Genomic DNA, 24,283 nt, shown 5'->3' with positions numbered 1-24,283 from the left:
AGAGGCTGTTTTTTGTCACGCCAGTGAGACACATACTCGTGTTAGTGTTGGATTGCTGTGAATAAGCTTCGGGTCAGAAACTGTGGTTGACTGGAGGAATTGGACGCTGTTGTCCTGCTTGGCTGCTTCGGTTGTACAGCCTTGTTGTGTGGCTGCTGCCACAATCCAAACACACACGCAATACCTTCATCTTTTCCTCGCACGTACGAGCAAGTGCGTCATGTTTGGCTTCCATAACTTTACCATCCATCCATCCATCGTCCACCGCTTATCTGAGGTCGGGTCACAGGTGCAGCAGCCTAAGCAGGGAAGCCCAGACTTTCCTCTCCCCCCGCCACTGTCCAACTCCTCCCAGCGGATCCCGAGGCCAGTTAAGAGACATGGTGTCTCCAACGTGTCCTGGGTCTTCAGGACACGTGCCCTTCCAAGGGAGATGATCAGGGATCCCGAGCCATCTCATGTGGCTCCTCTCAGTGCAGAGGAGCAGCAGTTCTAGTATCTCTAGGGAGAGCTCAGTCACCCTACGGAGGGAACTCATTTCAGCCCATGTACCCGCCATCTTGTCCTTTCGGTCATTACCAAAACTTTACAAAAAGGAGAAATGACTACGAGTTGGGCACAACAACACTTTGCATAATCTAGCAGATCATTTCCAGGGAGGTAATTTTGCACAAGTAGCACTCATACACATTCTCTTATTCTGCTGAGTTTCCTATAGTCACCAGTTGTGTGGTCTACAAAGGCAAATAGCCAGATTTTTATATGTTTAGCAGATGTTTCCGCAGTCTTGGTCTGTTTAATTGTGGCAATACGTGTAGTTGGGTGAGTTACGTCAGAGGAATTTGCCGGAAACATTTCAGCTTCAAAGCAAAATGGCCTCTCTCGTCATGCTAGGCACGTTCACCATTAACGCCACTGTTCACATAGCCGACAAGTCCCCTATCATCTCCGGGCACGTCCTCTACTCAGTCCTGTGTCAAAAAACATCGACATTAACATGTTCTTAAATGAACGCCACAAGATGGCAGTAGCTGCATATGAAGTATCATAAGTGGTCAGCATCCAGCAGCTTTATCCGGCTCTGTATGTGCTTTAAAATAGCAATTGCACGATTCCGGTATCCTTTGGATGTGCAAGTTGTGCGTGTTATTTTGACATTTATGTTAATTATTAGCACAAGAAGTATCAGAATTGAACACCTCTATTTGATAAACAGTGAGAGAAAAACATTTAGAGAAAGCAAAGTATTGCAAAGAAGCTTTCACGTGAAATAGGCTGTTCATCAGCTGATCAAACGTTGAAGAGCGCAGCTCAAAAAAGCCTAAAATAGAAATAAAATGAGCCATTCTTGTTGATGAGGTGAGAAATGGCTTTGGGCATGCTTGATGCCAGTGTTTCCAGGAGGCTAGTGGGAATGTTGCTCCAGGTGCTGAAGATGGCTTCACTGTCTGGAACTCATGTCCATGTTTGGAAATCCATCCCCAAGAGTGAGCTTATTCCTCTTTGTGAAGTGCAGCGTTGTCCTGTTGAAAAGCCAGTCATCACCACACAGACGAGGGCCTTCAGTCATGAGGGATGCCCCCTGCAACACCTCCACATAGACGGCTGCCGTTTGACGCCCCTGCGCAACCTGAAGCTCCATTGTTCCATTGAAGGATCATGATGGTGGAAAACATCTCAGGTGGGATCTCCTTGTCATGCTAGTAACGCTGGAAGCCATCAGGACCGTCAAGGGAGAATAAAACTTTCTTCCACCTTTCAATGTTCCATGTTTGGTGCTCTCCTGCAAACGGCCAAATGAAGATGGGTTTTTCTTGCCGCTTGTATCCGCGATCTCCTTCTTTCGGTCACGACCCAAAGCTCGTGACCATAGGTGAGGGTGGGAACATAGATCGAACGGTAAATTGAGAGCTTTGCCTTCCGGCTCAGCTCTCTCTTCACCATGACAGTCCGGTAGAGCGACCGCATTACTGCAGACGCTGCACCGATCCGCCTATCGACTTCACGCTCCAACCTTCCCTCACTGGTGAACAAGACCCCGAGATACTTGAACTCCTCCACCTGGGGCAGGACCTCATTCCCAACCCGGAGGGAGCAATCCACCCTTTTCCGACTGAGAACCATGGCCTCACATTTGGAGGTGCTGAGTCTCATCCCAGAAGCGTCACACTCAAATGCAAACTGTCCCAGTAAACACTGAAGGACACAGCCCGATGAGGCCATCAGGACCACATCGTCTGCAAATCGCAGAGACGAGATCCTAAGGCCCCCGAACTGGACTCCCTTGACACCTTGGCTGCCCCTAGAAATTCTGTCCATGAAAATGATGAAGAGAATGGGTGACAAAGGGCAGCCTTGGCGGAGGCCAACGTTCACCGGAAACAGGCTTGACTTACTGCTGGCAATGCTAACCAGGCTCCTGCTCTGGTTCTACAAGGAACCAATGGCACGTAGTAGCGCCACCAATCCCATACTCCCAGAGCACCCCCCACAGGACAACGAGAGGGACACGGTCGAATGCCTTTTCCAAGTCCACAAAGCACATGTAGACCGGTTGGGCAAACTCCCACGTACAAGTCTTTTCTTCTTTTTGTATTTATATACTGCATAGAAATATGTTGCTTAACATCCCATCCTCTTTGCACTTTAGCCAAATAAACACTGCGACTACAATTGTAGCATTAGGATTTACGTTATTCATCTCTTTTACATTATTTTGATATTGTTTTTCCATACTGAAAACATTAAACACAAGGAAGAAATGAATGGATTCATGTTCATAATAACATCACACAAATAATAATGACAGATGTACTTTTAGTTGTATGTTTACTTGTGTTGTATTTTGTTTTATACAGTGTTATGTGTTAATGAGATTTTTCTGTGCTTTGTCTTTGGGGCTTGCGTGGGTGTGTGGTGGTGGTGATGGTGGTGCGCATGCAGATCCATCTTGTGGCATGACGGTCTAAATCAAGTGGAGGGCGTCTCTGCCATTTAAATGTATAGAATATAGAAAACCCTCATCAGACACGGGCCGGCGCTCCCAAAAGAGATTGGCCTTGCTGATGGCCCCCCGTATAATCACCTGAGCATCGCGGTGACGTGTAGGACGTGGCCAGCTGACCTAGACTGGGACGCTCTGACGGCGCTCTGCAGCCTCGTAAATGTCAGCAGAGCCAAGTTTAATGAAGACGGGTTGAGCGTCTTTGAGAAGTCGCTTCCACACATTAGCTTAAGCAAAACGTGCACAGGCAGCCTTTGTGATCTTCAGCGATGCCCCCGCCGTCCTCTCTCTGACACGGCGGAAAATGTTAGCCTACTCTTCCATGATGAGCGTCCTCTCGGAGCGCGTGCTGGGTTGAAATGTTTTCCCACAGTTGTGCCGAGCTTTTTAGTAATGACGCCGTGCTCTGAAGGATCTCTTTCAGTACTTGCGCTCATGCATGACTTTGTCAACATCGTAAAGCAAATGCTCCTTTTCAGCCTCAACACAAAAGTCTTTTTATTGTTCTTCTTCTTCTGGCCAATGAAATGCCTGAAGTCTTTATTTGTTAAATCTGATTTTAGGTGCTTGTACCCTCACTGCACTTGTATCGTGACAGCATGTTCAAAAAAGTCTTTCGGAAATGCACCGGAAGTTGGCCATTTTGGTTTGAAGGCCATTTCTATTTCAATGCATGTACAAAATAGCTTTGGAATTTGTGTCTTCATGACGTCTTTCCATCCATCTTCTTCCGCTTATCCGAGGTCAGGTCGCGGGGGCAGCAGCCTAAGCAGGGAAGTCCAGACTTCCCTCTTTCCAGCTACTTCATCTAGCTCCTCCCGGCAGAACCTGAGGCATTCCCAGGCCAGTTGAGAGAGTCTCTCCAACAGGTTCTGGGTCTTCTACCGTCTCTCAAGGCCTCCTATCAGTCGGACGTGCTCTGAACACCTCCCCAGAGAGGTGTCCGGGAGGCATCCTGACCAGATGCCCGAGCCACCTCATCTGGCTCCTCTCATTGCGGAGGAGCAGTGCTTCTCCTCCGAGCTTTTTTTTTTTTTTCCTTCCCCTGTCCTGTCCAGCCTTTAAAGCAGATAGAATTGTAGATCTAAAAGCCCTCAAGTGCTCAACAGATTTACTCTGCCAGGGAGAAGTGTGATATACAATTCCCCTGTTATACAGAATTTATTTCACTTAGATGCTTGTTATTAAGCAAATTTGGAGCGACTGGACCGGAGCAGGAGGGGACAGAGAAGAAGAGAAAAGAAAACAGGGGGGGTGCGGGGAGAAGAGGGTGACAAAAAAGACAGTGACAACAACAGCAACAACAATTGTGACAACAATAACAAAACAACAGAAAGGAACAGGACTACATCAGCAAATGTCTGTGACGACTATAAAGACCCTGACGGAAAGGACAAAATAATATCAACAACCACAATGATAATACTGCATTGAAACAGTCACACATAATAGTAGTCATGAAATGATGAACTATGATAGTGATCACAATGACAATACTGCATTGAAACAGTCACACATAATAGTAGTAATGAAATGATGAACTATGATAGTGATCACAATGATAATACTGCATTGAAACAGTAACACATAATAGTAGTAATGAAATGATGAACTATGATAGTGATCACAATGATAATACTGCATTGAAACAGTAACACATAATAGTAGTCATGAAATGATGAACTATGATAGTGATCACAATGACAATACTGCATTGAAACAGTCACACATTATAGTAGTAATGAAATGATGAACTATGATAGTGATCACAATGACAATACTGCATTGAAACAGTAACACATAATAGTAGTAATGAAATGATGAACTATGATAGTGATCACAATGACAATACTGCATTGAAACAGTCACACATAATAGCAGTCATGAAATGATGAACTATGATAGTGATCACAATGACAATAACTGTAATGCACATCATTGTAAAAACTATCATCATACTGCTGATATCACGGTCGCTGTAATAAAAGCAACAACATAATAACACCCTGGTTAACTCAGTGAGTAATGTGGGGAAGTACGTACTGTATGTACTGTGAGTGTGCATATGTACGTGTGTACAGGTATCTCTGTATGTGTGCAAGTCTTCATATATATAAAGGTGCACGAGTGGGTGAGCGTGTAATTGTCACTGAGACTGCAGAGGCAATCCCAACCAGAAACAGGGCGAGGTGGGCCGGAGGACAGCCAACTCCTGAGACCGGCGAGAGATCACACCCCACAAAGGCAGATGGGCACCGGAGGCCTAACACCAGCATGCCCAGAGACGCCTCCACAACCGGAAAGAAACCCACCCACGCCGGAAGCACCAGCCCCACCCCCACCGAGCTTCTCCCGGATGACAGTGCTCCTCACCTTATCTCTAAGGGAGAGCCCAGCCACCCGACGGAGAAAACTCATTTGGGCCGCTTGTACCTGCCAACTTGTACAACTTGGAACGTAGATGGACCTGTAAATTGAGAGCTTTGCCTTTGGGCTCAGCTCACTCTTCACCACAACGGGCCGACTGATGCAGAGTTCGCATCACCTCATACGCTGCACAAATTCGCCTGTCAATCTTGCGTTCCATCCTTCCCTTACTTAAACTTCTCCACTTGGGGCAGGATCTCATCCTCGACCCGGAGATGACATTCCATCCTTTTCCGAGTGAGAACCCTGGACTCGGACTTGGAGGTGCTGATTCTCATCACGGCCGCTTCACACTCGACTGCGAACCGATCCAGTGAGAGTTGAAGGTCATGGCTCGATGAAGCCAGCAGGACCACATTATCTGCAAAAAGCAGAGACCCAATCCTGCAGACACCAAACCGGAACCCCTCAACGCCCTGGCTGCACCTAGAAATTCTGTCCATAAAAGTAATGAAAAGAATCGGTGACAAAGGGCAGCCCTGGCAGAGTCCAACCCCCAGTGGAAATGGGTCCGATTTATTGCTGGCAATGCGAACCAAATTGTGACAACGAACCGCTTGAATTAGGTGGTCCAGCACCCAATATTCCTAGAGTACTCCCCACAGAATTCCTTGAGGAACATGGTGGAATGCCCTCTCCATGTCCACAAAACACATGTAGACTGGTTGGCCAAACTCCCATGCACCCTCAAGGGCTCTGCCGAGAGTGTAGAGCTGGTCCAAAGGCTGAGAAGTGTGATCCCATGATAGTTGGAACACACCCTCCCCGTCCCCCTTCCTAAAAAGGGGGACCATGACCCCAGTCTGCCCGAGTTGCGTCTGTGACACTGCAGACTTGTGTCAACCAAGACACGCCCATGGCATCCAGGGCCTAAAGGAACTCCGTCACCCCCTTTCTCATGGACATGAGACCACCTTTGACCTGCCCCTAGGTACAGTAGATGTCCAGCTTTGTAAAATCCAATAAAAAAGCAGCCTTTGCTGCACATTGTAAAATAAAATTCAACTATGCCAATTGTCGTTGCAGTCAGGTACACACGTGGGAGTTGTAGGTTTAATCTATGCTAGTGTTGCTAGCGTTTGTGTTCTCCTGTCCTACTCCTTGATGTTACTACATTGTATGTCATATATGTCATCTCTTACCTTGGACAAGAGTTAGTGTATGTAAAAAGTGGATGAAGTACACGGTAGCGCTTCTTGGAGACACTAGCATTAGCATTAAAGATACACACACACACACACACACACACGATTGTGTGTGTTCCCAATAAAAGCGCTTTTCTACTGTCTAAAATTCCAGCTGGAAGGCTAACACACTTTCATGGGGCACCTCTGACAGTTGAAAAAAATACTATCAAGTGGCACCATTGAAGTATTTGTGCTAGCAGTGATGTGTGCGTGTGTGCAGGCTCGTCTTTCTCATGGAAACAGCACACGGACGCCGCTAGCATGAGCTCATTCTCACGGGCTCGGGCCAAGTCAGACCCTCACAACTCAGCCGACACACACAAGCTGTCACTCCCACACGCACATGCACACGCATGCACGCACGTGCACACACACACTTGAGGGCGCTGTCCTAGTTTTTTGTTTTGAAACGCAACGGCTGCGATCATTCTCATTTTCATGTCACCTTGCTTTTCCCGTCCTCTAATTGCGTTTGAGCTGGCGCTGTCCTTTTTCACCTTGGATTTATTGGAGGAAGGAATTATGCTTCTCCACATTTCTGTTTGGTTTTCGGTGGACTGAAACATTTCCTGCTTGCTCTACCGTATTTGTCATTGCTCTGCTTCAGCTTTTGCTCTTCATCTGAAACTTGCATTTATTGGTCAATATTTGTGTGAGTTCTTCATCTGGTCAAGACAGTATGAGTATAAAATACTTGTGTATGTGTTTTGGAATACTTTTGTGAGCGTTACTGTGGTGTTAATATTTTTTACATATTTGCAAATGAACATTATTTGTATTATTTTAAAAACATATGGGCAATATCGCTAGGCATTTTTTTCATAGCGTCTTTACACTGGCAACATGATTTGATAGTTTTTAAAGTATTTTAAATATATATTATATTTTCCCATCACACTTTTCAATAGATGTTTATTTTGAATATTTGAATCGGCCGCAAAAAAAACAATAAAAAAGCAGTTTTCCTCTCATAAAATAACAATAATAATAATAATAATAATAATAATAATAATAATAATATAGAATAAATAAGAATAAATGAAAAGAAAGATAATCAATTGTATTTTGGAAAAGGAGTCATAAGAAGTAAAACTTATTCACTCCCACCCCGTGTCCTTAAGCAATTACCAAATAAACCTGGGCCCAAAACTGTTCAATCTACCGTATAAACTGTATAAACTGTATAAACTGTATATACTGTATAAACGACATCTGTCAAGTAACAAAACGCTAGTAGACCTAACGCTAGTATTATTTGCAGACGATAAAGTGGCAACAAATACACTCAATACTGAATAAAGCAACATTTCTGCTGGACCAAAAACCCACTCCGTACACTCTTTTGTTGACTGATACTACCATATGTAACTTCTTGTGCGGAGACATGGGGAAATAACTATAAAAGTACGCTTCACTCACTAACTATGCTCCAAAAAAGGGCAGTTAGGATAGAGCACATACAAACCCTTTATTCCTAAAATCACCATTATTCAAATTTGCTGATCTAGTACATTTTCAAAGAGCTCAAATAATGCATAAAGCAAACAATAACCTGCTGCCCAAAAACGTAAAATAATCCTTCTCAACAAGAGAGGAGAAATATGACCTGAGGGGAAAATGAAACGCACGGACAACGCTGAAAACCTTCAGCATGTCTGTGTGCGGAGTCAAGTTGTGGAACGGATTGAATTAGGAACAATGAAGAAACAATGCACCAAAATCAACCATTTTAAGAAACTGCAGCCAGTGATTGGCAACTCCTCCTTCGCCTTCATACCTTTTAAGAATAATATTTGTGTACACTGTCTCATGTTGGTACATTGCTTCAGTTCCCCACTGAATCCCTTCAGAAGGCTCAGCCTGCACACTGATCAACAAAAATCTTTTCTGCTAGTATGAAATCTTGGTTCTTTAAAGGACACATTTTTTTCCTTTAGATTGTAACATCTTTTGAACATTTGCTGCATATTCCCTGGTCATGGTTTGTTTTTTGTTTGTGCTGTTTGTTGTTGTACAATGTCAGTGAGCTTGAGGAATAATGAGTTTGTAGCTGTTGCCCCAAACCTCAGCACAGTACTGCGAATCAGGAGGGACCAGTGAACAGCACACAGTGTGGAGTGATGGATTGTCTAAGACCTCCTTTGCTTTATTCATTGCTGCAATGTTTCTTGATACTTTGCTCTGTATGTTTTTCATGTGTGGCTTCCGGCTCATTTTGTCATCTATAATCACCCCCAAAAATAGATTTCAATTTCCACCCCCTGTACATGTCTCTTTAACTGTGTGTTCACTGTATACTTTCCAAATAACAGTATTTTCTCTTACCTAAATTTAACGATGGCCTCTTACTGTCAAAGCATATCTTTAATTTGTTCATTTTGCTAATTATGTCCTCCTGCAATTTTACCATGTTGTCCGCTGAGAGACAAATATTAGTATAGTCTGCAAATTATACAAAATGCATTAGCTCAGAAACCTTGTACTGTACATATCATTGATATACAAAATAAAGAGTTTGGGGCTCAATACTGACACCTGGGGGACACCACAAACAATGTCCAGACATGATGAGGACCAATCCCCCAACTTCACAAAGTCTTTTCTTCCACTTAAATAGCTTTCCACCCACTGAAGCGCTATTCCCCTGATGCCGTTTCTTTGTAGTTTACTGATTAAAATGTCATGGTTGATGGTGTCAAAAGCTGTTATCGCCGGTGTTGTTGATCTATTTGACCTAAATCCATACTGACTCTCTGCAAGTATGCCGTGAGAGTTTTTCTAGGATTTTTGAAACTTGTGGTAATAATGAGACCGGCCTATAGTTTTAGACAGAGGTACGGCCTTGGCTGTGTTGATTTGATGTGAAATGAAATATTACATACATAAGTTGATGGTTTGAGATGCCCTCGATGACCTTTATCAATATTACTACAATCTGTAGATGTCGAATTCTTGCTTTTAATGACAATATCCAATATTCTTGTTCTGTCACAGCTTGCAGAAATAAAGAACAGTAGATATGTTCCATAATTTCCAGTGTCAGGGATTTGTTTTGCTAATTCCAAAGAATACATTCAACCTTGTAGCTACTTCATCCGTGTTATAATATTCCATACCCTTAAAGTAGCAAATGTATTTTAAATGTATATATTCATACAAGCAACAAAATGAAAAAAAAAATAAAAAAAAACATTCTTGTTTTATTTTATATTTGAATAATACATATTGTATTGTGTCCTATTTTACAAGCCACAATTATTCCCTGGCTTTCAACCCAGCATAAGACAAGGAACTCCTTTTCATTTCATCTGTTGCTTCGTTATATTTGATCCAACTTTTTGCAGATCATAATCGTCTTGCTTTGATGCTTCCGTGTGTGCAGCACTGTCTTTTCGCTATGTTGTGATTGCTGCCATATGCTTGTGCAAATTTAGACGATGCTCTTTTGATACCTAATTCATGTTTTTGCTTAGGTTTTGATTACTTATTGTTGTGCTTTATTCGAATCTGCGTAATTTAAAAAGGCGATTGTTCAGGGTCTGATTTAGGAAGCTTTTCACATTGTTAGATTGAATGAATAATATTTCTTGCAGTCTGTTACCTAGTAGTTATGCTGTACTTATTTTACAGTCTAGTATGATGAATAAATACTTTTTAAAATGTTTAAAAAAAAAAGAAGTAATGACACTTTTACGTGTGCAATATGTAATGGCGTGCACACCCGACACCACCGCCCCTCCACCCCCCAACCCACCTCCGTGCCGTGCGAGTCGGGCTGACAGTGAGCTGTGTGATAATGTCCAGAGGCCGCTTGGTCGGCGTCCACTCTGACATTTATGGTGCTATACCTCTTCATTAACACCACCTAACCAGCCTACTACCCCCCCTCCCATTCTTTCTCTGTGTCTGTGTGTGCTTGTGCAGGATGGATTAGTATGTAAGCGTGTGTGTGTGTGTGTGTGTGTGTGTTTCAAGGCTGTGGAAAAGTGTTTATTTGAAGGAGTTTGCATTTTCCATCCATGCAGTGGATTGTTCTAGATGGTTGAAGTGATATGATGGAATTAGGGATGTCCACCCCACCAATATCATCAGCCCGATATTGGCATAAAAATGTAATATTGGTCAATATTTTTCCCTATAATGAAAGCCCATATGGTCCTTTTAAACGCCACAAGCAACATTGCTGTGGCCATAACAGTCAACGCGCAGCATATACTTGAACCCATGCTTTGCTTAGCCGTGTTGGGCTGGCAGGACGTGGCGGGTGTCAAAAAAAACGCTAATGGTGAGCGTGGTAGCTCATAGACATATATACGTAGACGCAGCGTGGAGCGATGAGATGTATGTCAATGTCGCCTCCATACTGAATGAGGCTACAAACCAAATGGCAGGGAATGACATTTCACGGGTAAGACCTTGGATAGTATTTGGCTCATGGACTGACTGATGTGGCCATTAGAACATGGTTTTGAGAGCAGCACTTGCCCACGTTGTGCACAATTCATTCATTCATATGTCTAAGGGGTAGCGTGAAAGTAAAAAAAATGCGTAAATAGCATCAAGCAGGCGCAGTAGTTTGCTTTGTTTACAGCCGCGTCAAGAAGCTAATTGCTGATGCTGTATCCATTAGTTTCACAACATGATATGTGTTGCTTCCACCACAGGGAGGACTTTCAGTATTAGTGCAGACCTGCCAACGTGTATAAATTTGTGGTACTCTGCATACAGTTTGACTCTTGAATAAACGCGTATGCGTCACTGCTTTCCATTTTCTTGCATTCCATTGGTTTCAGTTTCAAGTTCAGTCTGTACAAGTACAGATAGATACATAGATATCTACTCTGAGCTCCTCACCCTGTCTCTGCCACACTACGGAGGAAACTCATTTCAGCCGCTTTGTTCTTTCGGTCTCGACCCAAATCTCATGACCATAGGTGAGGGTGGGAACATAGATGGGGGGGTAAATCGAGAGCTTTGTCTTCCGGCTCAGCTCTCTCTTCACCACGACGGTCCGGTACAGCGACCGCATTACTGCAGACGCTGCGCCGATCCGCCTATCGACCTCACGCTCCAACCTTCCCTCACTGGTGAACAAGACCCCGAGATACTTGAACTCCTCCACCTGGGGCAGGACCTCATTCCCAACCCGGAGGGTACAATCCACCCATTTCCAACTGAGAACCATGGTCTGGGATTTGGAGGTGCTAAGTCTCATCCCAGAAGCTTCACACTCAGATGCAAACCTCCCCGGTAAACACTGAAGGTCACAGCCCGATGAGGCCATCAGACCTTGTCTCAAATAGCAGAGAGGATATCCTAAGGCCCCCACATGGACTCCCTTGACACCTTGGCTGTGCCTAGAAATTGTGCCCATTAAAATGAACAGAACGGGTGACAAAGGGCAGCCTTGGCCGAGGCCAACGTTCACCAGAAACAGGCTTGACTTACTGCTGGCAATGCTAACCAGGCTCCTGCTCCGGTTGTACAAGGAACCAATGACACGTAGTAGCGCCATCAATCCCGTACTTCCGGAGCACCCCCCACAGGACACCCCAAGGGACGCGGTCCCATGCATTTTCCAAGTCCACAAAGCACATGTAGTCTCCCATGTACCCTTCAGTACCCTTGCAAGGGTGTAGAGCTGGTCCAGTGGTCTGCGACCAGGACAAAAAACACCTCCTGTAACCAAGGTTCCACTAACGGTGGTACCCTTCTCTCCAGCACCCTGGAATAGACTTTCCCAGGGAGGCTGAGGAGTGTGACCCCCTACAGTTGGAACACACCCTGCTGAAGAGACATGTCAGCCAAGACAGTCCCTCAACATCCAAAGCCTTGAGGGATTCAGGTCAACACATGTCCACCCCCGGAGCTTTGCCACTGGGGATCGTTTCGACTACCCCAAATACCTTCGCCATGCTGGTGGAACTGTCCGCCTTCCTGTCCTCAGAATCTGCTTCAAGGAGTAAAAAGGTGACTATAGGGGTGTTATTTCATGCCGAGAGGGCTCTAATAATGGTAAAAAGCGTAATTAGAAGGTGGTAAGCAGGTTTTGTCTGCTCTAACTGCCAAGATATTCCATTTATGAAGAAAGAAGCCTACTTATCACAATCAGGTGCGGAACCAATCAATCACCGTAAATGAAGAGTTGCTGTAATACGTACAGTACATACGCTTGTGACTGTAATATTGCGTGATGGTGGGATGCTGTGTGTCTTGTATAAGGAGGTTTTATGCACCAGTGCAGTCTCTGCTTCATCTTCCCATGTACAGGTATTCTCTCTCTGTCTTCTCAGGCTGTGGAGTCTCAAATCAGAAGTTTCGGGCAGACCCCCTGCCAGCTGCTCATCGAGCCGCACCCGCCCCGAAGCTCAGCCATGCAAGTGGTGAGAAGGCACTCGTGCACCCACGTTTGCATCATTCGTGCACACAAGCACTCTGCTCCTGGCATGTTTTTTCTTCTTATTGACCATCCTAACTTTCTGAGACTGTCAACTCTTGGCTTTTGGTTATCTGTGCTCTCTGATGGAAACTATTTTTGTCTTCAAATGAACTCTTTCATACTCCCCAACACAGCATCTACTGTATCAGACACGTCCTTTCACAGTCATGTAGGTTCCACCTTCAAAGATGCTCAGAAAGCAGGCATGCGTGTTTTTATTACGATGACAAGGCAACCAAGTGGGAATACGGAAATGTGCCAGATAAATACAAATGTTAAATACTTGTACATATTTTATGTAATGCTTTTGAAATATGGGCAGTGCACCTGAAGATCTCCATTTTTACTTTTAGATTTTACATTGCACTTGCATTTGCACAACCCGACTTGCACTTTTTGAAAGTTCAATATGAAAAAAAAAGTATTTAAAAGCTTTAACAGGGCCTCCATACGTAGCTGTATTTTTCTTTTTTTTGCACTTTAATTTGCACAAAAGAGCTACAATAGATGAAAAAGTCAAACGTTGTATTTTTATGCAACTCTAACATGCCTGTGCACTTTTGAAGAATATTTTCTCATATCTTTTATCCTGGCAATACAACTTTCAAAGCTGTATTTCAGATATTCCTGTTTTTCTCACACTTTTATCAGGGAAATATGCCTATGCATATTTTAACACATCATACTCATTACATGATAAATGAAATATGTTCACATATTCAACACAACACCATATAGTCATTTCTTTTTCTATTGCTTTTTTATTCAGCAATACTCGCGTGTGGCTCGAATACTCGGCTCCAATTCTTATATTGAGAATATTTCTTGTGGCTTTTAAGAATATAATGAGTCGTAAAATAAGCAAGCTGTCCTTAATCACACCGCGAGATTGAAGTATAATGTTCTTATTACAACATGGACCATTTGTAGAGTCTCCAGCGGACCTATCATGCAGATTGTTGGAATGTGGAGAGAAGCCGGAGTACAGAGCGAATACCCGCACAGAGGTGAAATTTGCTGTGCAGCCTTCATATTGGTCCCAAATCAGAAAATTGTTAAGAAATGGTCAAATGGGACTTTTTTATTGTTTTGATATGTAGTTTTTGCAGTGTAGCTTTACTTTCTGTGTGTGAGTCCATTTTCAAATCTTAAAAGTTTAGAAACCAGTTTTATTCTTAATGTCAGACAAATATCTGGTGTTGAAGAATAATCAAAATGAGGTTTTTAGCTTGTTTTTTGAAAGAATAAGAAATATCTTCATAGGAATTGGCTAGCTATACTTTCTTATTCTAAAATTATTTTTCTCAATTAAAATTTGCTAGACAAGGTATTTTTTCTTTTTTACTTTCTATTTTTGACTTTCTTGAAATGTGTTTTTTGCAGTGAAGCCATGCATCTGCTCGTGTGTATTTCTCTTTTCCAAAGTGAGCTGCAGCACATTAGCCAGCTGACTTGGAAGCTGAGCAAAGGCCAGCTCACAGTGTGAAGTGGCCACTTCTTAAGGGCTGCCTGTATGTGATGGAACCTAAAGCCCCTGGAGTCCTTATTAGTGTGGTGTCCCTGTGGTGCTGACAGCTGGACGTGGAGCACCACACACACACACACACACACACACACACACACACACACACACGAATGTCAGTCTTCACATTGGAGCTAATTCAAAGGAGATGTTTGTCTTGTACTTCAACATTCATGTTAACCCTTCCTGCAAATTTCTTCCCTCTTCTAACCTTCTCTCGCTCTCGTCTCGGTAATGTGTTAGTGCTAATGGTGCCGTCACTGTGTCGACTTAGCCGTCTCACACACACACACACACACACACACACAGAAAGCGGCTTTACTGGGTCTTTGCCTGATCTTAAACACTGATCTGTCTCCTCTTTACTCGCTAAATGCTGCCTCGGTCAAACTCAAGATGCTCCCACAGACAGGCCTCCACCTTGTAGATCAGGGCTAATGTCATTGTTCCTGGAGCCACATCTTCAGAAAGTTAGACTGAAGGCCAAGAAGCACTATGTCGAGTGAAAGAATTTCCATATGACAGGAGTGCTTGGCTGTTGACTCATAAAGTCACAGCCATTTTAAAAAACAAAACAACAAAGAAAAACTCAGTAGCGGCCATTCGAGACGATGTGGACTGATCTTTCAAGGCACACAGAATATTGTGTTGTATGGTTATATAAACATTGGACCTGCCAAAAGAAACATTACACTCTTGTCTTTCATCAGAAAAAAAAGTTAGTTGCTACCTTTTTCCTTTAGTAATCAGCAGTAGAACATAGGGAAGTTTCAGGAAAATATCAGTTCCCAACTAAAAAAGGGAGAAAAGCAGCTCTTTGTGAAAAGATACATTTCAAGCAAACTTTCACTTGCTTTTGTGACATCTCAAATATCTAAACAACTATACCAACATAAACAACACAAAGAGGGTTGTTTTACATCCAAATAACAATTTATTTACTAACATAACACCGTGAACTATTTACAATTTTCACATTTGGAACTGAATGGTGCATGCGATGACGTTTTCCTACAATGCGTAGCCTTCTGCACGCTACACTCCTCCCCTTTCTTCCACTTCCTCCTTGCTGTGTTAATACATGGAAAAGATCCATGCCAAGCGCTTAGCAAATGCACTTCTGCCACCTTGTGGCTGTTTTTAATGGCTTAAAACTGCAGTGACAGTGATTTCTATGTATAAGTGTGCGTCATCACCTCTTTTTGCCTATCTCGCAAAAAAGCTTAAAAGATGTATAAATACGTCTTTGGGAGTGAGCATTCGGGTTAAAAAAAATGTATAAATACGTCTTTGGTTTTGAATGAGCTAAGGAGCTGCTGCAAAAATGCTAGCCCAAGCAAGCTTTTGTATATGACAGGAACACTCTGCTCCTTTTAAGGATCTACAGCCAAATTTCCGGTCATAGGTCCTCTTTATGAAGGGTCCTTGCTGTTTTTAAGGACCTACTGCAAATATCCAATATCCAAATATCCAACAAAAAAATGCAAGATCTTCTCTATGACAGGAACGCGCTGCCATTTGTGGGAATTTTTTCTGGGCCAACTTGACTTGAAATCTTTGTCCTGGTAGTGACATCAGTGTTGCTAACCTGCTTTCCGAACTTCCTGTCTTTCTCTTTTCTCCCACCGCTTTCCATCCCGTTCACGTGGCACGCATCCGTCCTTGGTCATGTCGCCGTCTCTCCTTCAACAGTATCTTCTCCTGCAGACGCCGCTGATGTTCACGGAGCAGATGCAGCAGGACGTCATCATGGTGCTCAAATTCCCGTCCAACTCTCCCGTCACTCACGTGGCCGCCAATACGCAGCCGGGCCTGGCGGCTGCCGCCGTCATCACCGTCACCGCCAGCCGCGTCTTCGCTGTCAACAAGTGGCACGGCCTGTCAGGTGAGACATCGTCGTGATGGAGACAATTCACATGTTTTATTTTAAATTCCGAGACGAGCGTTCACCACAAGCGCTCCTATACTGTATGCAGTACTACATATTGTATGTATTACTTCTCCTCTTCACGCGTGTACAAAGCCAATGAAACTGTTCAAATTTGAATGGATTCAATCAAATGTGAAATATATATATATATATATTCATTCATTCTTAGGGATAACATCAGCCCACTGATAATATCAATCCATTATCGCCCTGATATTGGCATACAAATGTAATACCAATATGGGTCGATATGGGTATTGTTTTCTCCCTATAATAAAAGCCAATATAGCCTTAAAGCACCCAAGTGGCAAAATTGCAGAATTTGCTGCTAATATGATGTCTTGTGTAGTTAATACTTTACACCAGGAGATGGCGGACATCTCTAACTGCAATCTGAGCAACACTTGTGGGCACGTTTCAATGCAAAGCTTAGGAGTTGATAGACTTTGAAGCCCCGTGTGTGTGCAGCAGTGATCTCGCCATACAGCCCACACGCAGCGCATACTTGAGCGGAAGCTTTGCTTAGCGGCAGGCAGATGTGGTACTAGACATGAGAGGTAAGAAAAATAAGAAAATAAAATAAGAATAAATAAACAAATACGGAACAGATAATACATAATAAGAATAATACCTAGTAATAATAATACATAATAAGAATAATACCTAGTAATAATAATACATAATAAGATAATAAGTTCAGTCCGGGCCAGTCCGGTCCTTCCACGACAGGAGATATGTGATGTTAAACATATCGGTATCGTTTGATCTGAATTGGGAAATTGAGAATTGGACAATATCGGCATATCGGTTATCAGCAAAAAAGCCAATATCAGACAATCCCAACTAATTATGTAATAAAAACAGTAGTTGCATGTATCCATCCGTCCATCTTCTATGCCGCTTCTCCTCTTTAGCGTTGTGGAGGTATGCTGGAGCCTATCCCAGCTGACTTCGGGTGACAGGCGGGGTACACCCTGGACTGGTCGCCAGCCAATCGCAGGGCATGTATTTATTAGTAAATGAGTTTGTTTACTTATTTGACCGCTTTTTTTTTCTTCTTTTTTGCGAAAAATGAGAAATGCCATGCCATTGCGATTTAAGGGGAGCCATCAAAGTGGTGGTGGGCAGGATCAATAACCTGATTGGTTGAACTGCAACATAAAAAAAAACCTCCATATAGTCAGACTAATGCTAGAAATACAAAATGTCAAGAATAAGTCATATTGCATCAATAAGTGCTGTTGTGCCAGAAATAAAAAAAACAGCTTTTTTTGCCACATTTTTATCCCACTAGCGCTTTTTTGCAGATTCCAAAGGATATTGGACGTTTTTGACTGAAAAAAAAGTCTTAAAGATGCAACAATGATGCCCTGGCATCATCTTCCAGTACTTACGAAGCGTCTGATGCCATTGTTTATCCTTCTCACAACCACCGGGGGGGGAATTTGCATGGTGCCGTGGGGCCCCGCACATTTGCAATTCCGCATTCACGGCCCCACAAATTTGCAGTTTTTTGGTCAATATGTTAGTTGTTAAATTATTTTTCTGCAGAAAACGCATCTCGTTCGGCGTAAGAGGGTAATAATTTACGTATACATACAAGGGTGATTGAAAAAGTTCTAAGCCTCACCCAGTAAAAAGACCTGTAGCTAAACATTTGTATTGTGGTAACTCACTGACCCGTCTTATGAAACCAGAAAAGGCAATGCAGAGAGGCGAAGGTGAGGCGTATGTGACAAATCTGAAGATGGACAATACGGAGGTTCGAGCATTCATCAAGTATCTGCCAAAGACAGGTTGCAGTGGTGATGGCTCTAATGCAAGGGCAGCTCAGCTTCCCCTAAAATGTCAACAACAAAAAAGTGGTGAAATATTTTCTGCTGTGTGTACATTTCATTGACTAAACATGCGCTAGAACAGTGATCCCAACCCCCGGTCCGCGGCCCGCTAACACGGGTCGTTTGCTTCCGGGCCGCAAAGAAAGAAAAAATAATTTCCATCCATCCATCCATTTTCTATACCGCTTCTCCTCTTTAGGGTTGCGGGGGCATGCTAGAGCCTATCCCAGCTGACTTCGGGCGACAGGCGGGGTACACCCTGGCCTGGTGTCCAGCCAATGGCAGGGCACATATAGACAAACACTCACATTCATACCTATGGACAATTTAGAGTCTCCAATGAAGCTAACATGCATGTTTTGGAATGTGGGAGGAAACCGGAGTAAAGAAACCCCCCCCACACACGGGGAGAACATGCAAACTCCACACAGGGGAGAATCGAACCCAGGTCTTCCCGATCCCCAGGCTGTAACTGTGTTGGAAAACATGTGAACCACTAGACCACCGTGCAGCCCAAAAATAATTTCCATGATGTTTTATTTTGAAAAGTGGCCGGATTCTCTCTGTTACATCCGTCTCACTTAACGCATGTCCATTGTGCGTGTGCTAACTTTCTCTCATATGCCGTACAGATAGACTACTACTGTATTTTTACCATTTTTCTTTCACCACATATGTGGTGTCAAATGCTGATACTATGTTGGAATGCATAAAGGTACGTTTGGATGACTTATTGAGTGCTAATGTGCACATTTGTCTCAAGGTAATTTATGCTAGCACACTGCCTTTTACCACACATGTCAAACAGCCATGTAATCATCTCTCTGGAAACACTTGGCTGGAACTGGTGGATGGTGGGTCACCATTCATTTAGTGCTTTTAATGTGATGTTATTCATGTCTTAGTTTTACACAATACATCATAAATAAGATAAATGACATCGCTATAATGTACGAACAGGCTGATACCATTCACCCGTTGGTCTTGGATGACAGACTTCTTACTGTCCAGCAGATATCTACGAGGGTCGTTCAAAAAGTTCTGAACCTCACTCTGTAGGAAGGAGGAAGGAGACAGTTTTTCACTAATTTTCTATATAGGCCCCCTTGACATCAATGCACCTGGTCCAATGATGCTGAAGCATTGCTATCCCATCACGGAAGAAGGTGACATGCTGAGCCCCTAAAATCTCCTCCACAGCACGTATGACCTCATTGTTTCCAAAATGTCGACTCATGTAGGTGTGATTTTTACTTCAGGAAACAGGTAGAAGTCAGATGGAGCCACGTCTGGAGAGTAAGGGGGGTGGGGTAGTAATTCAAAGCTACATCTGGCCGCTTCGGCAACTGCAACCTGTGCAATGTGAACAGGCGTGTTGTCCTGAAGCAAGACCACACCTGCCGTCAGCTTCCCTCTCCGTTTGTCTTGATTGCTTCCCTCGACTGTGTTAAATATACTAGTCCTGTCCACTAATAGTTTTTACCTTTTCCAGGTAGTCTATCACGATTACACCTTCTGAATCCCAGAACACTAAAGATTCAAGATTCAAGATTCAAGAGCCACGACCTTGCCAACAGACGCTGTTTGCTTGAACTTATTTGAGGGTGGAGAATCAAAGTGTTTCCATTGCAAGTTTCGACCTTAGTTTCCTTCCATCCTTAGTTACCAATCTACGATGGAAGTTATGGGATCAGCCTGGAAAGGAGTCAGAAGTGTTCTGGAAATGTCTTCCTGTTGAGTTTCTCTGGTGTCAGCTTTCTTGGGACCCATCTTACAGTCAGCTTGGCCATCCGTTAGATCTCAGCTAAAACAGTGCGGACTGAACCAGAACTGATGCCAATGGACTTAGCTATCTGCTGGACAGTAAGATGTCTGTCATCCAAGACCAAACGGTGAATGACATCGGCCTGTTCATCAGCGGTTGATGTTTGTGGGTGACCTGACCGGGGGTCATCTTCTGTGCTAACCCTGCCTCGCTCGAACGCAGCAGCCCACTTTTTCACAGTTGCATTGGAGTGGGAGTCCTCAGCAATTGTCCTGCACCATGTCCACATGGATTTCCTTGGAGGTCCAACCTTTTCTTTTGCAGATGCTTTATGATTGCTCGAACCTTTGTTTTGTCTTTGTCTCCTCTGTTTTATCTTCAGATTTGTCACATACGCCTCACCTTGGCCTGTTCGTCACCCATGAAAAAATGAAGACACAACTCTGTATTAGCTTTTTGGGGTTTCATGAGAAGTGTCAGTGTGTTGCCACAATACAAATGTTTAGTCTTTTTACTGGGTGAGGCTAAGAACTTTTGATTGACCTTTGTATTGTAACAACAGAAAGAAAGAGTTGTTTTGTTATTTGTCTTGGCTTTTGATTCACCAAGTCTAGAATTATTCAGGTCCGGTCTGGCGGACATTGCTTTAGGGGACTGCGTCCACCGGGTGCGGTTGAATCAAATGTGGCACTCGCAGATGTCAGCCTCTTCCCCTTCACAACAGAGCGCTTCATTGGCGAGCTGTCCCACACGGTGGGAGAAACATTCTGTGTGATATTCCTGGATGGATGGATGATATGGTGCCACATTACAACAGCAGCTATCTCATGGCACTTTACACATGAAGGTCACAAATGAAAACAGACAACCAACTGAAATCTCACATGAGCAAGCACTTTGCTACGGAGGCAAGGACGAAACCTTGGACAGAACCCAGGCTCTGTGGCGGTCGTCTGCCTCGACCGGTTGGGTTAAGATATAGGTTCCCGTCGGAATACTCGTCCCACAATGTGGTGTTTATTAGAGACATACCTGCAGAATTTTGGGAGTAGAAATTCCTGACCCCGGTCAAAATGAAGTCTTCCTTCGTGCTAGACTGACCACTTGTGATGACTTTTCCTTTAGGACCAGAAGGCCGTCCCACAGCAGTGTGTGACCAGGCTGTGATGTAGTGTAATTCAGCGTCCCACCCGGCAAGACCCCCTGAGTCATTCCAATAATAATCCAATCTGTCTTCTCCCTCTTCACCTGACAGGTCATCCGAGCTCAGCCGTGCAGGACCAGCAGTACCAACTGCCCGTGGAGATCGACCCTCTCATAGGTACACCGTTAGCGCACACACCGTGACATCATGGGGGTCATACCTGCATGAAATGATGTTTCTTTTTTAGCTAGCTTTGTGCATTCAGGAGTGTTTCCTGGACTGTAGAGCCGTGTCTTGACTCATCATGATGTAGGCCCTGCTTCTCCGCCATTTGCATGCAAATTGGAATGCAATGAGCTGTGGCCTCGGCCCACTATTTCATCATCAACACCCCCACCTCCGTCCTCCATCCACCTCCCTCGATTCTCTGCATCCTCTTTGCTTTAATTTGAGCGCAGGGAGAGGACGCGTGTCAGCGGGAATGAATATGAATGCGGTAATAATGCGTGATTGAGAATGCGCGGCGGACAGGCTGTCAGGACAAATATGGCCGCCTCTCATCTTTTACGACTTGTTGATGAGGAGGAGAGGCTGCACTCGTGATGTGTGTGATGCACTGGAGGAGACTTCTTCCTGTTTCTTGTCAAATACAAGCGTAGATTAGCATAAATGCTCCGATTACAGTCACACATTGATTTAGCTGAAGCGGTCAATTGGAAGCAGACTATCAATGAAGAGGTTATGACCTACAGACGTTATTATACAGACCCTTTCCAAAAAATTAGAATATCATGGGAAAGTTGAGTTATTTCCACAATTCCATTCATCTTTCATAGATTCAGGGCCCACAATTTAAAGAATGTCAAGTATTTATTTGTTTATTTTTACATAAGTTGGGCTTCCACAAAAACATCAATTCAAAAAATGTGAATACTGTCATTTCCCTCTCAGTTTTTGCAGAAAAAAAGAAAGAAATAAGTGGCTTGACCGAGGAACCTGACATGTAGCCCATCTCCCGGATGCGTCTGAATATGGTGCTTTTTGAAGCTGTGACATTCCACTCGATCTGGATTTCTGCCGAATTCTTGAATCTTCTCTGTTTGATAATCCACTGAAGCTCACGGTCATCTCTCTTCGTTCTCTTCTTCATTCTCTTTCCATAACTCCCAGCCAATGCCACAGGCTGATTGATTAAGGCAAAGGGATTCCCAACCAAGTATTGAAGATTGACATACCATTTTGATGTGTTCCTTATTTCTGTCACGCTGCGCAGGACAGGAGCGTGTACTTCCTGTCCTGCACCATTATTCTGGCAAGCGGTGCTTCCGGTGTGGTGGAAGGGACTGCCGCTCCACGCCTGGTGGCCGCGCAGCTGCGGTCAATATTCATCAGTGACAGTTAAAAGACCAGTGCCGTCGAATGTGCGGCGCTGGCTCATTGTTGTCATTTCTGTTGTGCATAGACCTCGTTGCCTTACCAGTGCTGTCACCTAGACTTACCTGTCTATATTACTTTTGTACTATTTTTCCCACAGAGCTTTTCCTCTGTCACTTTTGGTTTTGTTCTTGTTGTCTGGTGCAATAAAATTACTTTTATTTTTGCACTTTGCCGCCTCCTCTCTGCATACCGGGGGTCAAGTCTTCGACAGCAGCAACCCCGCTGTGACAATTTCTTTCTTTTTTCTGCAAAAACTGAGAGGTAAATGATGATTTCCTCAGAGTTTCCAATTTCCTGAATTTCTGTTTTTGTGGGTTTTATGAACTGGAAGCCCACATTTTGTAAAAACAAACAAATATATACTTGACATTGTTTAAATTCTGGGCCCTGAATCTATGAAATCTACCTGATATCCATGAAAGTTTAACTTTTTGAATGGAATTATGGAAATGAATCAACTTTCCAATGGAAGGGGTCTGTGGTTTGTAACATTTTGGTTCGTCACGGTGATGTAACGGTGCGCCTTGAGTATGTGTTAAATACAGAAATAGCACCTGGAACTGAGACTGCACCTTTTAATACGGTGCGCCTTATTGTCGTGAAAATACGGTACTCTTTGCACTTTCCAAAAGTTGTGCACCTTGACGATGAGTGTTGCACAAGCTTCACGCCTGGGAAATGTTGGTGTCAAATATTAGTCGTGTTTGCAGGTGCGCTGGGCTTGCAAAATATGCGAGATTTGACAAAATAACTCCCAACATTTCCCATTGAAGAATGAGAGAATGTCAGTGAAATGTGCTTTCTCAGTGTTGGTTTTGGGAGCTGAAGCTTCTATGATTACTCAGCCTCACAAACACACCATCCCTGGTCTTTTCTGCTGTGTTCCTTAAATGGTCTTGGCAACAGAAGGCACTCCAACAACGTCGCAATGTGACCCTCATGGATTTGCAGTCATGCATGTTAGTTTGTGGAAGCTAACTCTTCCACTTCTGAAGCGCTGCATGCAAAAGGGAGAACATTTGTCATCCTGACTGTGTTGCCTGTGCTAGCTAGTATTTTCAGGGCAAATGCACCACAGGTGGTTGCTGATGGCAACCGTTTGGAGTGCTGGTAGTAATTAGCGTTTTTAGGAGTAACCCTTCTTATAACGTAGAATGCAAAAAGCCATGTTCAAATTCAAAATCATATGCCCCAGTTTTCATTTGATTCGGTTTTAGACAAAAACATTTGCCTGAGTTCTCATACACTGTCTACTATGCATTGTTTTTGACCTTTTGTTAATTTTTGTACCGTTGTTGAATCTTATGGTATTGAAGGGATAGTTGGGATTATTTGACATGAAGTTGTATGACACCCCCATCAGCAGTGTAGTACATCAACAGTGACACCCCCCAAACTCGGTCGCATGACTCCAGTTGTCGGCGGAACGTACTTCCGCTAAGTTGCTGGGTCGTTTAAGTAACGAGCCTGGCTTCTCAAAACAATAAGCCTTGAAATGAGTAATACATTTGCATCACAAAAATGCTTCCTCCAAAAAATCAGACCTCACAAATCGCTTTGTGTTATATTTGTCTCCCACCGTATCCCTGT

At 43.7% G+C, this 24,283-nt stretch overlaps 1 protein-coding gene across 7 annotated transcripts in view; it reads left to right on the top strand.

Moving 5' to 3' along the window:
- lrba (LPS responsive beige-like anchor protein) overlaps nt 1-24,283 on the top strand; it is a 284,780-nt gene that overhangs the window by 227,530 nt on the left and 32,967 nt on the right. For 4 of the 7 annotated variants that reach the window (XM_054778104.1, XM_054778105.1, XM_054778103.1 and 1 more), the window contains 3 exons: nt 12,912-13,001; nt 16,272-16,464; nt 21,368-21,433. In XM_054778104.1, the coding sequence (XP_054634079.1) occupies nt 12,912-13,001; nt 16,272-16,464; nt 21,368-21,433 (349 nt within the window). The remainder of the gene's footprint in view (nt 1-12,911; nt 13,002-16,271; nt 16,465-21,367; nt 21,434-24,283) is intronic. The other 3 variants (XM_054778108.1, XM_054778107.1, XM_054778106.1) reach the window with 1 other exon arrangement.

The sequence above is a fragment of the Dunckerocampus dactyliophorus genome, chromosome 6, assembly GCF_027744805.1.
Source record: "Dunckerocampus dactyliophorus isolate RoL2022-P2 chromosome 6, RoL_Ddac_1.1, whole genome shotgun sequence".
Classification (NCBI taxonomy): domain Eukaryota; kingdom Metazoa; phylum Chordata; class Actinopteri; order Syngnathiformes; family Syngnathidae; genus Dunckerocampus; species Dunckerocampus dactyliophorus.
Note: the sequence above shows the minus strand (reverse complement) of the source record. Positions and strands in the feature narration are given on the sequence as shown.